The sequence below is a fragment of the Pygoscelis adeliae genome, unplaced genomic scaffold, assembly GCF_000699105.1.
Source record: "Pygoscelis adeliae isolate BGI_AS28 unplaced genomic scaffold, ASM69910v1 Scaffold6, whole genome shotgun sequence".
Lineage (NCBI taxonomy): Eukaryota > Metazoa > Chordata > Aves > Sphenisciformes > Spheniscidae > Pygoscelis > Pygoscelis adeliae.
Window position 1 is genome coordinate 5,860,829 of NW_008825075.1, and position 17,667 is coordinate 5,878,495.

Below are 17,667 nucleotides of genomic sequence, written 5' to 3' on the forward strand. Positions count from 1 at the left end.
ATGCAAAAATGTGTGTGTTGGTAGGAAAAGCCTGCAAGTTTGTTCACGTTGGCATAGCTTCTGTTTCTTCCTTTCAGCAGCACTAGCAGTGCAAAATGTTCTTCACTGGATAGCCTTAACATACAGCACTCTGAGCAAAATGGGGTAATGGACTGGAGAAGAAAAAGCTGTATTGTCCAGCAGCACCCAGAGCACTGTACAAACCTACTTGACCAGGTGTGTTGCTGTTTTTTCTTTGAAGCAATATTCTGAGACATTTGAGAAGACTGTCCACTACACATGATTAAATTTAACTTTAAAAGATGAAGAGCCCTGCTAAAATCGTACAAATAAGTGTTGACGTTCAAGTTGCTACTGACTTATCTTGGTTAGAAAAACCCTCATAATTACTTACTACTGTCTCATAAAGTTGCATATTTTGTTTATGAATTTGTAAGTAAAATTTCCCAGTAGGATATAAGTAATCAGAAAAGTCTAATGTTCATTTCTGATCAGACACTTCCCTGTTACTGTAACATATTGTCATCAGAGAGAATTTCAGAACTGATGGGAATTTCTGTGTTATTGCAAGGAATAAACTAGAAGCTGTATTAAAAACTAAACCATATTAATGCTATAGTAGGGACAACAGGTTAAACATATTCTTTCTATCTTACCTGTATTATCTAAGTAACTTAACTTCTTTCAACAAAGATTCATACTTAATAGCTAGACAGACATACAATTTTTGTGAGACTTGTGTCTCTTCAGTGGTCAATTTTGGTGTGAGTATAGTTGAGAAGAATAATTATTTATAAATAAAATCATCTACTGAAATTGGGGGAAGGAAGGTTGCTTACTGCTTACATCTGAAAAACCTTGAACTTAATATTACTCTTATTCTACACGCAGAATTTGGCTATTGATTATTGTGTGGGGAATAGCAAGCCAAACAAAAACAGTTTCCATATTTCACAAAGCAGGGTAATGAACTGAGATTTGCTTCTAAAGATGAAATGGTAGACTGCATCAAAGCTTGAACTATTGCAAACTTGAGGCAAGAAAAAAAATAATATACTAAAGCAGAGGAAAAGCTACATCCTATTTAAATGATGTCCAAATACAGCATATTTGGACAGAGATTATTTCTGAGTTTTCATGTATTTGGCAAAGGAGTAAAATTTGAGATATTATTAGCAGCTAGTAATTGTATACTTAAAGAATTATGCAGATGCTGTGTTTTTTCTTATGTGCTTCTAGGTTGTATTCTAGAGTTAGTTTAGCAGCAACCTCCAGTTTAAGGCTGGGTACCTGCTTTGTCACTATGTAAAAATAATTTGCCACATGTACTTCCTACCCTCCAACCATCAAATAATTCCACTTAAATCAATAAATTCTGTAGCCCCTTAGGACATGCGATTAGCATTTTTAAGCGGGTATGTGATGAAACACATTTGTTTTTATCCTCGAGGAAAGACAGCATGCAAACAATAGTTTGATATCTTTGGAATATTCGCAAGTAGTAATTTGCTGAGTGTTTTGCTGATAATGGCATAAATGCAAGATGATGCATTATTCTAAAGGCCTGGATGCACCGTACAAGTAGTTGTTTGTATGGTTATAGCACCTGTGAGCACACTAGTCTTGGACTCACAGACCTCTCGGTGTAGAAGGGGTTTTTTTGTTGGTTTTCGTGATACAAATTCTGTTGTTTGACTGGCGTCTTTGTATTTTTTGTCTAGCACACAGCAGAAAAACGAAGTCTGTCTACAGTAAACAAGAAGAAAGGAAAGCCACAGCTGGAAAAGTAGGTTTCCAATGTAACCAGTAATCCAGAAACAAAGTGTAATGCATTCACCTTGGTACACAAAGTCTGCAATCAATTAGGTGCTTTGTTTTGCTGTTGTGGAACAAGAGCTGGCATAGTGTGAAGCCAGTCTACATAAAAATCCTTATTTTATCTTCTGAAAAGAAGTAACTTGAAAAATAGAATGTAATTGTATGCAGTCATTTCTCAAAATACCAGTTGTCATTTAGCAAAAAGATGAAGGAGCAGAAGTAGGTTCTTAATCGATACCGAATTGCCTTTTTTCACTTTATATTTATTTGAAAGTTAAAAGGTGTAAAGCTGTCCAGAAAACACTGAAAATCAAATAAGGATTGACAGCAACCTTTAACATTACGCGGTGGGTGGTAACTTGCTGAAATCTTTTATTGAAGATAATTTGCACATCAGAGGGCTTCAGAACTTCCTGTGGGCTACACAGTCCTGCACTGTGAGGAAGTGAAAATGTTTCCACCATTATCTAATACTCTGCCTACTTCCAAGTTGACTTTCTGTCGTTTTGTTACTCTGTAGCCAGATGCTTTTATGCTAGTCTGGTGTACACTGCATTACACACATCAGCTTTCAAAGGCGACTTTAGAATCAGCTGCACCATTTCTTTTTTTTGTGTGTTTTCTTTTTTAGATCTTTCTTCATAGTGTTTAGTAACACTGCTTGCAGTTTTGTTCCTGGTATATTGCATTAACAGCCTTTACCTATTTTTTTATTACCTACATTTGTTGCTATAGTTATTAAATATACACTTCTGGCCTGGAGTCACTGCCTTTGTTTACAGTGGTGTTATATGTTCATTCACGGTTGGTTATTTGTGCCCATGCATTTGGAAAAAAACCCATGAAAATTATTTACACAGGGAGAAAGCAAAGAAAACTGACTGCCGGTTGAATAACAGGACTAATGGAGTTAGAGTTGCAGCATCACAGCACATCCGTACAGGGACAGCAAAAGGTAAGATGTTTTTTCCCAAGCTGTTTGTAAGAAATAGAATTTCCAGGTTTGCTGGGTTATTCATTGTTCTGCAGTAAAGGGGAAATCACAAGTCTGAAATCTGTTTTGGTGCAAGTCAGCTTGTTGGCTGTCTAGTCCGTGCTTTGACTTGCTGTATAGAACATGCTAGACTCAAGTCTTCTGTATGCAGTTGCTTAGGGTTTCTCTCTTTCCACGCATAACTGGAAAAATACTAGTAAAGTCTCAATAAGTTTCCTTATGTGGAGTAGTAGTTGCAGAAACAGTTAATGTTGGGCGGCTTCTTTATGAAATTTGGCAGTCCAAGTGTGTGGAGGTCCAGCATCTCGTCATTAGTGTTCTCTTTGCAGCTTACTAATTTCCTCAGCTGTTGTGGAATGGGCCATGAGGAACCTGTATAAAAACCCTCTGGTGCGAACCATTGATGAACTGTAGTGTCTAAACCAAGTGACTACTGAGCTGCAACACAGAACTGTGTATGCTACCCTAACAGGGTTTTCAAGTTTGGGTAATTTAGCAAAATCTAGTGTCTAGGCCAAGACTTGTGTACATCAGTCAGTTATAAGACAAAATGATACTCGTGTTCCTTCAGTAAATTGAGTCTCCAAGCTTTATTACAAATTTCTGAAGGGCTATGTTACCCATTGACTTTGCCATCTTGATGTTTTCTAAGCTCCCAGTATCAGTTGCAGCCTTGCCTCTCTGATACTTAGTTCTCATGACAGAAAGTTGACAAAGAATTTGCCGCCTTCTATACCACCTAATCAGCATAAGTGTTGAAAGGACTCTTACAAAGTGCCTTGTCTTGCTCTTGCTTCCACTTGGGGTACAGTCTTGATTAAGCGTTCATTCTTTCTTCTCACCACTTCTCACTGTTGAGATTTCCAGGCAGATCCCATTCTGAATTATTGTCATGTGTTTTATGGGCAGTTTTTGTTACCTTCTACAAACAGTATTTGACTAAAACTTTACGAATTCATAGTTCACAAACTTAGCAAAACCAGGACAATTTTAGAAAGTTACAGCTGAGGGCTGTACAAGCAGAAAACATACTCTACAGGACAGGTTTGCTGTTTACGTTTCTGATTGATTGCTGTTCTTGTTGTCAGGCAAAATGCACTGAGCTTTTATGAACTGACGATAACTTTAAGAGGTGGTGCAATTTTGTGTGACGTAGTGCAAAATTAAATAGGGAATGCTTTGCCATGAGGGTTCTGTCCACTCACTACCCACTACTCTACAGATGTGAAACTGCCTGTCTGATACTGTTGGCTAGTCAGGGCCCCTCCAAGAAGAAACTGCAACCCACAGAGGCTGGAAGCAATTAAGTCCTGCTCAGAGATGAGCTTTCTACCTGTGCATTTGTGTACAAACATCAAAATGTCTTTTGAGATAGCCTATTGAGATATAGTCTAAAGAAAAAATTCCATGTTGCAATCTGAATCTCTGCCTAGCTTTATGTATCCAGGCTTGGTTTGAAATGCTCTATTTTGAGTTAGTAACTCTTAACTGCATCATGTGTTCTTCCATTTTTTCCTCCCTATTTTTAGCTTTTCTGAGTCATCAGTTAGTTACACTTGTAACTTTGAAGACTCGATGCTTTGTGGCTAGCACTTTAGACTCTTGCTTTCAGTGATGTGAAGTTGACACTTGCTGCTCCAGGTTATATTAGCTATTCAAAACACTTGTTTAAAATAATTTGACCAGTTACAGGTTTAATCCAGGAAATTATTTCAAGAGTTGAAGCATTAAGGCAGCTTTTTGATGACTTATCCCAACCTGTTATGCTTGCAATAGCAATAATAAATGAATTAATAATTTATAAATAAAATAATAGTTTAATAGAATTAATAAAATAAATAATAGTGCTCTAATTTTTGTCCTGGAGTTTTACCAATCAAGGTCTTGGGGATTGGCATTTCCTTGAAGCTAGTGTCTGGTATATGTTCTGGGAGAGGGTGCATCTGTCTTGCTCCTTCACCTCTGAGGCTGAACTTGAAAGCCAGAGCATACTAGCTACTTGACTTCACTAATAGGATCTAAACTCACCCTGAAAGCTGGTTTCCAGCAAATGAGTTTCCCATGATCCCATTCAGAATTTAGAAAACAATTTAATTTTAGTTCACCTCTTTTGCTTTAAACAGGTTTTGTTGATACAGTTTGCATAAAGCCTGTTCCAGAAGAGTTAATTGTAAAAGGGTGTATTATTTTGATGTTGCCCACTGAGTTAGCTTTCTGCCTTTGCTGGTATGACCAAGGAGTATCGCATCTCTTTAAAAGGAAACATTTGATTGCTACCATTCAGAGGAAGTTATTATTGTAGTGCAATTTGGTATAAGCATCACAAAATTTATTAAGGATGATCATTCTTTTCACTGCTCTGCATAAATACCAATTTTCAGTGTCACCTTCTTTAACACCAAGGATTCAGTCATCACAAATTTAGGGACAAGAGCAGTCCTGACTGCTGGGAGTGGGAATGTTAGGAATGCAGAGGACAGATGCAATTAAGTAGGAACAAACAAAAATCTGAACTAGCGTGAGATGTGAACGAACCAAAATAACGTCACCTCCATATACTGAGATTAAAAATAAAAATGCCAATTTTTATTTTTAGATCTGAATTTGGACGCTGGATCTGGTCATGACACATGTGGAGAAACATCATCTGAAAGTTACAGTTCTCCTTCTAGTCCACGACACGATGGGAGGGAAAGCTTTGATAGTGAAGATGAAAAAGACAGAGGTGGTATTTATGGATAGTGTGCATGAACGTCTTTATTCCTAGACTAATCTCTTTCTTGTATTATTTCTAATTAGTTTCTGAGTTTATTAGCGTGCTTTTATTTCTGAGCTAGCCACAGAACACATTTTGCTTTGTGGGTTTCGTGACTGGACGGTTTGAAGGCTTCTAGCAAATAGCAGGACTGTTTAAATACCGTTGAGTTTTAGGTTACTACATACGTGTAGTAATTTTCTGACCTCAGTGGCATGGCTCTCTTGAGAAATTTCAGCAGTACAGTAACGGGAAAAACTTTGGCATGAAAGAGACCGATTTAATATCGAATTATGTGTCTGAGAGGTCCTTCTTTTTGTATTGACAGTTTAATTTGCCACTCCTTCCAAATCCGAGTAAGCTGTGTTAATGTCTTTCTAGGTAGATGCAAATTCCTAATTCGGTCTGTGTCCTACTCTTCACATTTGCGGCTATACACGAGTCAAAGACACAGTAGCTAGTTGGGCAGTTTGATATAGGCAAGTGATGGAGATTGACCTAGCTTGATTTTCATGAATGAAAATAATCTCAAAGTTATAACTATCATTTGCATCATCAAACTTAGGAAGATTTATATGGGTAAATGAGTCCAGGACATGACTATATTGTTGCAGATTCATTCTTCTGACTCTGACAAATGCTTTCGTCTCCATAGATACAAACAGCAATTCTGAGGACTCTGGGAATCAAAATTCAACCAGGTTTACAGGCTACAGTGCTGTCAGTTCATCAAATATGAACAAATCGTCTGCTCAGATCTCTTCAGCGAATAATGAAAATGGAAGCCTTTCAGAAGATCCTTTGAATGCAAAATTTCAACATATTTCCTTCATGCCTGCCTTACACTGTGTGATGCACAGCGCTGCCCAAAAGCCTGAAGCAGTTGTCCCGCCACCCATATCTGCAGATGGTAAAACAATGGGAATGCTTGTTACCACGCCTGTTGCTGTCTCGCCAGTGAGAGAGTCTGCAAATTCACCTCCTGGTGGAATGGGCCCAGTGACCTCTGGTGAACCTGAGAAACGCCTTGAGCTGATGGCTTCCCCGTTGCCCGTCCCATCCACTTTCCTTCCGCATTCTGTCCAGCCTGGTAGCCCTGCTTTGCATTTGGCAATACATAGATTGAAAATGCCCTCTCCACAGGGATCATCGGAAAGTTGCACAGTTAATGGACCGCAGCAGCCGACAGGAAACTTAAGTATTGGTTCACCAAATACTGCCTTTATCCCAGTCCACAATCCAGGTAGTTTCCCAGGATCCCCAGTTCCTACTACAGATCCCATCACAAAACCTGCATCCCAGGTGGTAGGACTGAATCAAATGGTGCCTCACATTGAGGGAAACCCAGGAGCAATCCCTCAGCCTACCAATCTAAAGGTAGTTCTTCCAGCAGCTGGTCTCTCCACAGCAGCACCGCCACCTCCACCAGCTTCATACGCTTTGCCAGGCAGTCCTCATGCTACCAGTGTGTTGCCCAACCAGAATACAAACGTGCTAAACACTGTAGCGACTTCCTCACCACCTCAGTCAGCTGGCTTAGGTGTTGGTCAGGTCCAGTCCACTGGTCCTCCTGCAATACCAACACATACGCCAGGCCCTGCCCCTAGCCCGAGCCCTGCTTTAACACACAGCACTGCACAGAGTGACAGCACATCCTACATAAACGCTGTTGGAAATAATAACACTAACGGGACAATGTTACCTCCACAGCAGCTGGGATCTGGTCCTTGTGGTTCTTGCGGACGTAGGTGTAGCTGTGGGACCAATGGAAGCCTTCAGATTAATAGCTATTTTTATCATAATCCACTTCATGGACAAGTCTACAGAGTTCCATCTTTCTTCACTCTGCCATCACTTTGCAATGGCAGCTACCTCAATCAAGCACATCAAAGCAATGGAACACAACTTCCTTTCTTCCTGCCTCAGTCTCCATATGCAAACGGGCTTATGCATGACCCAGTGATGGGGAGCCAAGCCAACTATGGTATGCAGCAGATGGCAGGATTTGGGAGGTTCTATCCTGTATATCCAGCACCTAACGTAGTTGCCAACACAAATGGGTCGGGACCCAAGAAGAATGGGAACGTTTCATGTTACAATTGTGGTGTAAGTGGACACTATGCGCAGGACTGTAAGCAGTCATCCATGGAGGCCAGTCAACAAGGTAATCATGATAACTCCCAGCGGACTTGCTTTTGAGTTTAGCAGTTTCTCTTTACCTTTCTGAATGTGCTGTTTCTGGTCTTGCAGAAAGGTGTGCGTGCGTGTGTATGTTTTGTGTAAATGGTTGTGCACTAGTGACCTGCTCTAAAACTGCAAAGTATCTTATCTATACCTGAAAATTTTGTAGAACAGTGCAAGGGAACGGGGTTCACAGCGTGAAGTTGAAAATGGGTATGATTTGGAGCTGGGAAGTCAAACTATATCAGTCCTAAATTGTCATTCTTTTTTCACTGGTTTGTTTTTGGCATTATGATGAGACTTGCATGTTGTTTCAATTTTTCCATTCCTGTTCAGTGTTTTTTTGGAGAGAATTCATTGGCAAAAAGTGAAAGATATCAATTACTGTCTATGCTACAAACTTGGATTCTTAAGACTTGGGGGAATTTAAAAAAAACAAAACAACAGACTGCCCATTTGATAATTTAACTCTTCTAAAGCTTCTCTTTGCACAATCAGCCATCCTTCTGTGCCCCATCATGCAATACATAAATGAAACACGCTTTAACTTTTCAGACAAGTTGCAGCAAAAAGGCAGAAACCAATTGGAACTAAAAATCAAAGGAATGGCTTCAGCCTTACATGCCATTTCTCTCTCCATCCAGAAGAATGGAGAAAACGCAGTGTTTGCGTAGAGCATAAACTATTTTTGATTCTTGGCCTGTGCCCATTCTGACTTGACTTGTTTGGTCGGACTGGAACAGGAAAGGCGAACCTTGATGGGGGTCGTCTTTTCCTTGCATTTTTCCGGTAAAGGTAAAGTCCTGTATCTACGGTCTGTATCCTTTTTTAAACTTACAGTTTTAGCAAGCAGATGAAAGAAAATAGTATAAAATCTTAGGACCTACTTTAAAAGGACTGGAGGATGATAGTGCCTTTTGAAGAGCATGTCCATTTTGATACCTTGTAGTGGTTTTGTAATCCATTTTAATTGTGAGCAGTGACTTAGTAGTTCTCTTTCCTGTTTTAGGCACTTACAGACTGAGATACGCACCTCCCCCTCCCCCTTCCAATGATACCTTGGATTCTGCAGACTGAAACAAGTAAACATTGCCTACTTAAACTGAAGCTTGGGAAATTGGGGGAAGGTTGGGGGCGGGGGGGGTTGGTCTTGTGTTTTGGGACATTCCCGGTTCTATATTCTTTTGGAATTTTTCATTGCTTTTGCACCTCTGTTCCATACAAAAGAAGAAAGCTGAGTCCCTGGTCTCCTCCTGGTTCAACAAAAGGCTTGCGTAATGCATGCAATTCAAACACACAGCCAAACAATCAAAAAGAGCATTCGAACCATGCTTTTGCACTGAAGACTTGAGACATGTGCAATGTTTACTGCATTTTTAAAAAAAAAAAAAAAATCCTCTGACCTCTGACATCACTGGTGGAGCAGCCATATGGTGAAAGAAGAAACTTGGTCATGTTCCCCACCACAATCTTCTTCCCTCCCTCCCCGTTCTCCTTATGCTGCTGTTTTATTTTCTTTCCCTGTTTGTCCACGTGGATTCGTTGGACTTGCATGAGTGTTTAGCAGTTCATACAGACCCTGCCCATACTCTAAATTAATGCTCATGAATTGAGGGGAGATGTTCAAACGTCCTATTAGGAGAGTCCAAAGGAACACACAATACTGTATGCGTACTATATCTGAGAACAATACATATACACAGCTCTTGAGAGTCCCAAATAAATGAAAATACATAGAGCAGGAAGGGGCTGAAACTGTGTGGACTGGAACAGATTTAGAAAAACGAACGAGCTTAAATTGACAGATTTTTCTTCCATTGTAGCTTTTTAGCCTGTATGTTCAGCAACAAAGGTGAAAAAAATGGTATGAATGTTGTACTCAGTGTGTTTGCATTTGTAATGAAAGTTGACGGCATTTTTTCCTTTTTTAAAGCTATTCTACATCGTGTCAACACAGAATGAACATTACTTGATTGAATATTTTTTCCTAAACTATTACAGTGTTGCATTGTACTTAGAATGTAAATGTTTTATTTCAAACTGAACAAAAGCTATGGTTTTCTACAAAATAGTCAGGTATTAGTATTAGAACCTGTCTACCAAATAGCAAAGTCACTATTTTATAACAATTTACCACTATGCGTAATTACGGTATAATGTGAAAGACTGAAATGAGTGTTAAGATGGTATTAATCATGTCAGTATCATGAGTAAGTAAGTTTAATGCTGCTGTATTTTTTATTTTATTTTTAAAAGCCAATATATGTACTAAATTGCTTCCAGGTAATATTTGATTTCCTAAAGTGCACTGAGGTTATCTGGAAGATGAGTGTATTTTTTGACTGCTGCATTCAACACCGATGAACAACTACCACTGTATATCCATAGGGTTTGGCATTCCTCACAGTTCATGGCAGAAATGTTTTTTCTTAAAATCAGACCTGGTGTCCGGTAGAGGGATGAAGTAAAATCAATCTTTGGTTCAGCCGTCTAATAAATTGCTAAACAAACAAAAAAACTTGAAGAAAAAAAGCTTGATTACTACATTTCTTCATAGGTAGCATTTATATTTATAGCACCAGTGTACATTTTGAAACTTTTTTCTTGGAGGGGGGGAATGGGGAGGGAGGTAGATGAAAGCTTTAATTTAAAAAAGAAGTTTAAGTAGTAAATGAAAATTATTTTGATTAAAATTTTTATTTGATCTGGGTATTTTTGGACCACTTGAAACGAATGAACTGCGTTTGAGTTGAAGTGAGGGTGTTAAACCACCAATGGACTTGTATTGTGAATTACCTGCCAGTTGTACTTTATGGAACTTATTTTATGATTTAAAATACTGTACTGTAAATAGGAGGTATGTTACCTTCTCTTTATTTGTATGTTTACCATATACTTTGATATTTGAAATGTACTGGAAAGGTCACTTATATTTCTAGAAGAGATTGGATTTTATGCAACCTTTTTCCTTGAATTAACAGCAATAAAAAAAAAGAAAAAAAAAAAGTACCTGTGTGCAAGTAACTGTCCTTTATCATTGAGAACAATGAAATAGTGTGGTGCTCTGCCGCGGGGTATAGGGATGGGATGGCGGAAGGTTTTGGCAAGCTACCATTTTGGTTGGAATCTGTCACTTTGAAGGCAAAGCTGAGAGTATTTGACTTAAGGTAAGGTCAGTCTTGTACCTGAAGCCAGGATACTGTCTCTTGATTTAAACTTCTTTAAGGTAGATAGATCTCTTGGGAGAAAGAGGATGACCTTGTGTGATAGACCCAGGACTTTGACCTAAGCTCTTTCAGAACAGTTAAGCCTGTGTTATATTCTGATGGCTCCTGGATTTGGGCTAAAACACAGTTTAAACGGGCTTTTTTTTGACTGCAGTGCAAGTAATGTGTGTGCTAGGCATGTACTAACTGAAAGTGATATCTTTCTTCTATCTGCTAAAATAAATGGAAGGACAACAGGAGTTGCCGGGAGTAGGGAAGAAGCTTAGAAATGTGCAGATTACAGCTGAAGGGTTTGATACGAATGAAGCACCCACATGTGCTCGGGTAGAAAGAGCAGGGTACTAATTACTCTGTCACCTCACTTTGCTGTATAGACAGCGCTTCTAATTCCTACTGCTGAGCAGCAGCTTATCTACAGAGCTGAGGACCACAGACTATCTTAGATCTTTACCCCAGCTTACTACACAGAACAACCTGCTTCCTGAGAAACCAGCTAACGTGATGAGAAGGCTCGAAGTTGCCGATGAACCTGACCTCTTTTCTTCAGGCAACTCCCGTAATAATGGGGGGTGTGGAAACCCAGGTGTCGTACAGACATCATCATACAGCTTCCATTTCTGCAAGTGTCTTGTGTCCCCTCCCTGGGCACAAGGGAGTGCGTACACCTGTCCAAGGAATCTCTGAATTATCGTATTACTCTGAAAACGAAATCTGCTACCTACCGTGCCATCTGAGTTGCTGATACTCTCGTTTGCCTGACTGACTCCATCTGTGCATGCTGCAAGCAACCCTGACTTTAATAGATCCTGGTTGGATCTACGATTCAAAAATTTAAAAATGCATGCCCTCTGGCACAGCAAGCAGTATAAAATGCCCCGTTCCTCTGATGCTTGTTTTGCTGGAGACCTAAGAGCACTCATACCTAGCTGTCCTCTTTGGCTACACCACTACTATCTGGGCAATCGGGTTCAACTACAGCTGCAGTTCAAGAGAGAGATTCTCTCTCCTGCTGCGTGGCTTGGAAACGGTTGAATGCCCTAAAGATAAATGAGAAAATCCTACTAGCTGGTCGGCCTGAGCAGCTACCCAGGTTGTCCAGGAGTGACTCCCGAGTACTGCGCTGCTCCTGGTTTGTATTGCCTGCTCCAGTGCTGCTGCAGATGGAAACCTGTTGTTTGAACAAAGCCTTTGGTTCCTAAAGCCGGAAGAGAAAATGAACAATGAGTTGGGCATGGACAGGATTGGGAAGATGAGAGCATAAGGGAATGCGATGATGCACACTGCTTGTTTATGAGTGAACAGGTGGCCTCGTTTTCCCAGCTAAGAGGCCTTAGGACAGCAGTGGTGGCCTAATGCCTAGATCTTGACTTAGCTGATACTCCTGAAGAGGTGAAGGAACAGAGGGCACAGGCATCGTGCCAAGGTAGACGGAAAGTAAAAGGTGCAGAAAGGTACGCCGAGAACTGCGAAACTCGACCCCTGCCAAGCTATTCCAGTTGTAGGGAGATGGAAGTACCATCGTAATTTGTTTCAGTTTTGCTCGCGGCTGCCTCTAGAGGTGTGCTGACCTGGGCCTCCTGCAGCTGCTCTCCCGGAATAAGGTTGCCTAAATTCTGCGCATACAAAAAAAGCAGCTTTGGGCAATAGTGCTTCCTGCTCGGGGCTGGTAACTACGGCTGCTAGAATTAGGCACAATATATGTAAAGGGTATGTGGACTGCGCTTGTGCTTGCGAGGAAGAAGAGGTGTCCTAAAGGCATAGGCCTGAGTTTATACTAGCGCTCGAGTGCTGCCTCAGTTACGTGGACAGGATCCAGGTACTAACACACAGTCCTGTGCTCCTCTGGCAAGGGAGGAAGGAAACGCACATCTCAAAGCGTTATTGCAGGGAGAGCGTGCTGCCTCTCTACCTGTGGCTGTTGTACGCCTCGGCTGCTAATCAGGATAGAGAAACGGGGTTCTAGTTTTGATCCAGCCTTTGAGCTAACAGCTGCAGACAGTCGAGTTCTGTACATCGCTGTACATTGGAGTAGATGGGAGATCAAAATGTATGAACGGCTGTATTTGGACGGGCCGAAAGTCAACCTCTGCCTGCATCCTGCCTCCAGCAATGATCGGTAGCAGATATTTAGGAAGAAAGTACTGTTAATAAAAAAAAAGAGAAAGACAAATGGTAATTCTTGCAAATGTGTCGCCTGGCAAAATGAAATGAGTCTCTGAAGTTCATCTTCGCAATAGGTGGCAGCATAACTCTACCAGTGGAATGTACGGGAACTTGTGAGGCACTACATCAGGTGCTTCAGTTTAACTTGGTTTCAGCATCTTCGTGCCATCTAAGTAAGCTTACTTGGCAGATTTCTTTGACCTGTGATTTTGTAACGTTAGTTTCTGTAGGGTTTTCTCATGTTTATATATTTTCTCACGTGAATTTCTCACTAATTGTTGTTTCTCAAAAAAAAAAAAGCATGCTGAAGGCATATCTGAAGTATTAACTACCTGGAGCTAAAATAGCCCAGGTCTCATAGTGAAGACCCAGAGAATTGGAGCCAAATGTGAAAGCGGTGTCTTACGAACCACCGAGCATTAGAAATGGTTCTAGATATTTGTATTCACACAGTGAGGAATGCTTTCTGAAGCCCGTATAGCCTTTTTTGCGAATCAGAATAATTCATGAGGGAGTCTGCTTATCTTTCAGGATAAGTTCTCTTATTTGTCTCTCTCTACTTAGTCTGAAGGTCCACAATATAGTATTAAACATCAGATCAGATATTTATCTGGAATGTCTCATGCTCAGGAACGTGTTTCCCAAGAGATGGAACATACTAAACCCGTTATTTTTAATATTGATACATCCTCCCTGACTAGCGTGAAGGGTCACTGTTGTCTGAACGGGGCAATAAAACAATGCACAAAAGCACAGGCTGAAAAAAAATTGTTGAACTTGGTAAAAGGATAGAATAGCTGTATCTTAACCATCAGCGCATTCATTTTAGAACTCCCCTCTTTGATCTAAAATGGCCATTTTTATTGACTTCTAAAGTATGTTTTTTTCCAGAAACAGAGGATGTTGTCGACCGATACAAAGTTAACAATTAACTCCTACGATGCTGATTGGCGTGACTGATGAAAGATGGGGATTGCTGCGTCAAAAACTTATTTGCCATTTAATTTTCGTCTTAAAGTACTGGTTAGGGACTCCTTAGAAAAAAATAGTAGCATACATAATAAAACATCATTTACATAATAAAATATTATGCTTACATTATAATAGTCGTATTTTACACCATTTGTAGTTTGAAAGTTAAATCGTGGTGTTTTCAACAACTTCAGATTTTTTTCTTGTTTTGACTGAAACCAAGTTTGGAAACTGATGGCATGTCTAGGTAGAGCAGTCAATATAACGTATACAATTAATTGTGTTGCTATCAAATTGCTCTTTTCCTTTTTTTATAGGTTTTTTTACAAGGTATGCACACGCGCCAGCAGAAGAGCAGACAGCTTAGCAGTGGGAAGACTTCTGGATGAAAACATCACGGGACTTACTTCAATTACTCCTGAAAGACCAGATCGGCTCTGAGGTGCATATTGACAAGGACTTCTAGGTATTTCAAACTGAGCGTGTAATCCAGGAAATCCTGGCCTCTGTCAACATCACGAAATAAAAAGCTCCAATGAAAAGAGCAAACAGAGTCTAAGGAGGGGAGGGGAAAGCAACAGCAACGCCAAAAAAATACCAGCAGGCATTGGGGTGCGCTTGAGGTGAGGCAGTTTTCACACATCACTCCATTTCTTACCGCAGCTCAGATCCATTTCATAGCAAAGAACTGCAAAAAGCGATTGCGTCTGTTTGGTACAAAACCAGCTGAATCCTGCATTTCACCACAGCGCAGCTGGCCATGTAGGACACGTAATAGAAGAGGTGGCGCTTCCAGCAACCTACATAAGGCTAATTTATGTGGACTTTGAACAGACTATAATAATACATTTAAAATCTTACGGTGTTCATAATTCTTACGGCTACACAGAGTTGTCAGCTAGCTAAAACACCCTTTAGAGTGTTGTCTCCCTTTGATTTGTTTTCCATTTTTCATTTATGTGTTTGCCTTTTTTTTTTCATCTTGCTTTTGCCCTGATTAGCCTTTTAAAGTCTCTTTTACATGCATGCTAGAACCATGCACGTGACGGAGCGCCATTTCAAATGCTTTAATCGATGGTAGGCGAACTCCCAGACAATAATATTGAAAACTTGCTAATCCAAAATAAAATAGCCTGTGCAAGGGGGTAACTATTCCAGTGTGAGCCTGTGCCAGTACCTGCCACTGCAAAGGCAGCTAAATGGGAGCTGGACTTAGCATTGCACTTGGAAACCACCACATTTTTCTTCCTTTCTGAGGAAGGATATCTTATTTCTAGCAAGTTCTCAGGTGAAGGAGGCAAAGAATGGGATGTTAATTTCGAGTTAGACAGAAAAACAAATGTGCTTGGCTACTCCACAGCTAAAGCACGATGCCCAAAGGCTGTCATGCCTCCAGCGCCGCTGGAGAGAGCGGCTACCCTGAGACGCGACATAGCTGTTGCTTTGTCCAAGCCAGAGCTGCCTAGCCAGGTTGCCAGAGACTTATGACAGCGTTTTCCTAAATTTTTGTTCTCGACCGTGGGAGAGAATACTGTAATGCTTTTATTGCCATCTATTGCCAGCAGGTTCCTAATGCCGGTGCCTGCACGGCACAACCAGAGGATCTGCCCTGCTTCTCCACTGCTAGCGCAGGCCTGGCAGGTTCGCAGGAGCAGGGCAGTTACCTCCCGATCAGCACTCTGCCTACTGGCTAAGGACAAGGGCACCGCTGCCCAAAACCTGGCACCGGTTTTTAAAGAAAGAGGGTGCTGATGTTCAGTTTCTGAAGTTTTTTTCAGGCACCTGAGCAATGCCTGTTTTCATTTCCACCGACAGCCCCACCGTTTCTGGTAAAGACCACAGAAGCAGGAGGTGTTCGGCAGTTGGAAGATTAATTCACTTCAGCAGCGACCATCCTGTGGCTTACAGGTTATATGTCACCCTGCATTTAGGTGGTGACCTGCCCTGACCCCCCTGCTCTTCCCAGAGCACCTCATATCCCCTCGGGCAGGGGAGTGCCACCTCTTGGTCAGTGGCAGGGGAAGGCACTGCAGCTAGATAGTTTTAAAGCAGGTTTTGATTTGTGCATGGGGGGGGGGGATAACCAGGATGCCAGAGGAGCGGGCACTGGGATCGGGAGCCACGCGGGGACCGGGACTGCTCAGTGGAGGTCTGTGCTGCAGAAGCTTCGTTTCCAAACTTCAATCGTTTCTGCTTTTTTGTTTGATTTTAAAAGCAAAAGCCTTCCTAACCAGTAGTCTTCTCGCAAGCAAGTACAGCGAGGTTTGGGACAGAGTAGGTCAAGCCAGCCCAACAGTACCAATGGTGTGTATAGCCAGAGTGTGGGCACCTAGAAAGTTTCACCAGTTATTTGAGCCTTTACTTCTTTTTTTCCCCAAAAAACCTTCTTGATTTATGACTTGAAAGTTTCATCTTTCAGCTCCTCAGTGCACATCTTTAATCAGTTTTAGACAATTTCCGTATTCAAAAGACTTCAGGCTTACTCAGGCAGAGGGAAGGCTATGTGAGCCCTCTTCCTTCCCATCCCCGCCGTGCATTGTCACTCACCCCCAATTTTTCAGCGGTTCTTTGTTTGGAAATGCATCTAGTTTCCTTCTGAACTCTTTAAAGTTCCTTACTTCCATGACGGACGTGGGTAACGTATTCCATATGCTCGCTTCCCTTTGGTCGGCGCGCTCTTCCCGTCCCCGTCTCTGATGGAGGGACATGCCAGGCTCCTCCTGTTGCCACTTGAAAGCTGGGGAGCGCCCTTGGTTCTTTAATAAAATTAAATAAAATTAATTTTGCTTCAAATGCTCTTTCGCTTGAGCTGTACACAGCGTCACTTTGCTCTGCTTAGGTGTTTGCATATCGTGCCGTAATTGTTTCATCCATGCCAGGATATTATTTTTACAGCTGGCCATGCCTTTGATACAAGGAAACATGAGAGTTTAAAGGCGGGAGAGGGAGCGATGGCGGGGGAGCCACTGCAGCTGTCTGCACCATCCCTGAGCGGGGAGCCGCGCTTCACCGACCTGCCGCGCAGAGCACCAGCAGGGTGTTTTTTCAATAAAGGACGCGGAAAAAACAAGCCAAAGCTAATGCAAAAATGAACAGCTGACATCATCAGGGGCTTGGGAGCACTAATAGGCCCTAATGAGCCTGCCCGGCCGCCCCCGGGGCCTCCACCCACCCTGCCCTGGGCCCAGCAGCCCCAGTTTAGCTCAGCCGGGGGCTTTGATGCCTGCTGGAACGATACTGTCCGTGCGCCTCATCCCAGTTAAGTGGTGGATGGGTCTTCCCAGGTGGGTCTCAGACCCATGTTGTAGGTGTCCCCCTCTTCCCAGACCCCCTCGGTGGACCCCGGACCTGGCCCACCAATGCACCTGGTCTGGGGCTGTCGATGGACCCGTGCCCAGCCGCCGGCTCTGCTGGGGGGCTGCCGGCTCGCTCTCCTGCAGCTCCCTGGTGAGCACGGTCCAGTGTCTTGCAAAGCTCACCTCTTCATCTCCCGTGGGTGCCTTCTGCAAAACCCCTTCCAGGTAGGTAATGGTTTGCTTCTTACTGGTTCTGCATTA

At 41.9% G+C, this 17,667-nt stretch overlaps 1 protein-coding gene across 3 annotated transcripts in view; it reads left to right on the top strand.

Annotated features, from left to right (window-relative positions):
• ZCCHC2 (zinc finger, CCHC domain containing 2) overlaps nt 1–9,125 on the top strand; it is a 28,461-nt gene extending 19,336 nt beyond the window's left edge. Inside the window, exons 8-13 of one of the 3 annotated variants that reach the window (XM_009326689.1) lie at nt 81–216; nt 1,722–1,786; nt 2,679–2,773; nt 5,409–5,537; nt 6,223–7,731; nt 8,758–9,125. In XM_009326689.1, the coding sequence (XP_009324964.1) occupies nt 81–216; nt 1,722–1,786; nt 2,679–2,773; nt 5,409–5,537; nt 6,223–7,731; nt 8,758–8,825 (2,002 nt within the window). In that variant the 3' untranslated portion in view covers nt 8,826–9,125. Of the gene's footprint in view, nt 1–77; nt 217–1,721; nt 1,787–2,678; nt 2,774–5,408; nt 5,538–6,222; nt 8,702–8,757 lie in introns of those variants that run through there. The other 2 variants (XM_009326691.1, XM_009326690.1) reach the window with 2 other exon arrangements.
• The last annotated feature ends 8,542 nt before the right edge of the window (nt 9,126–17,667 follow it).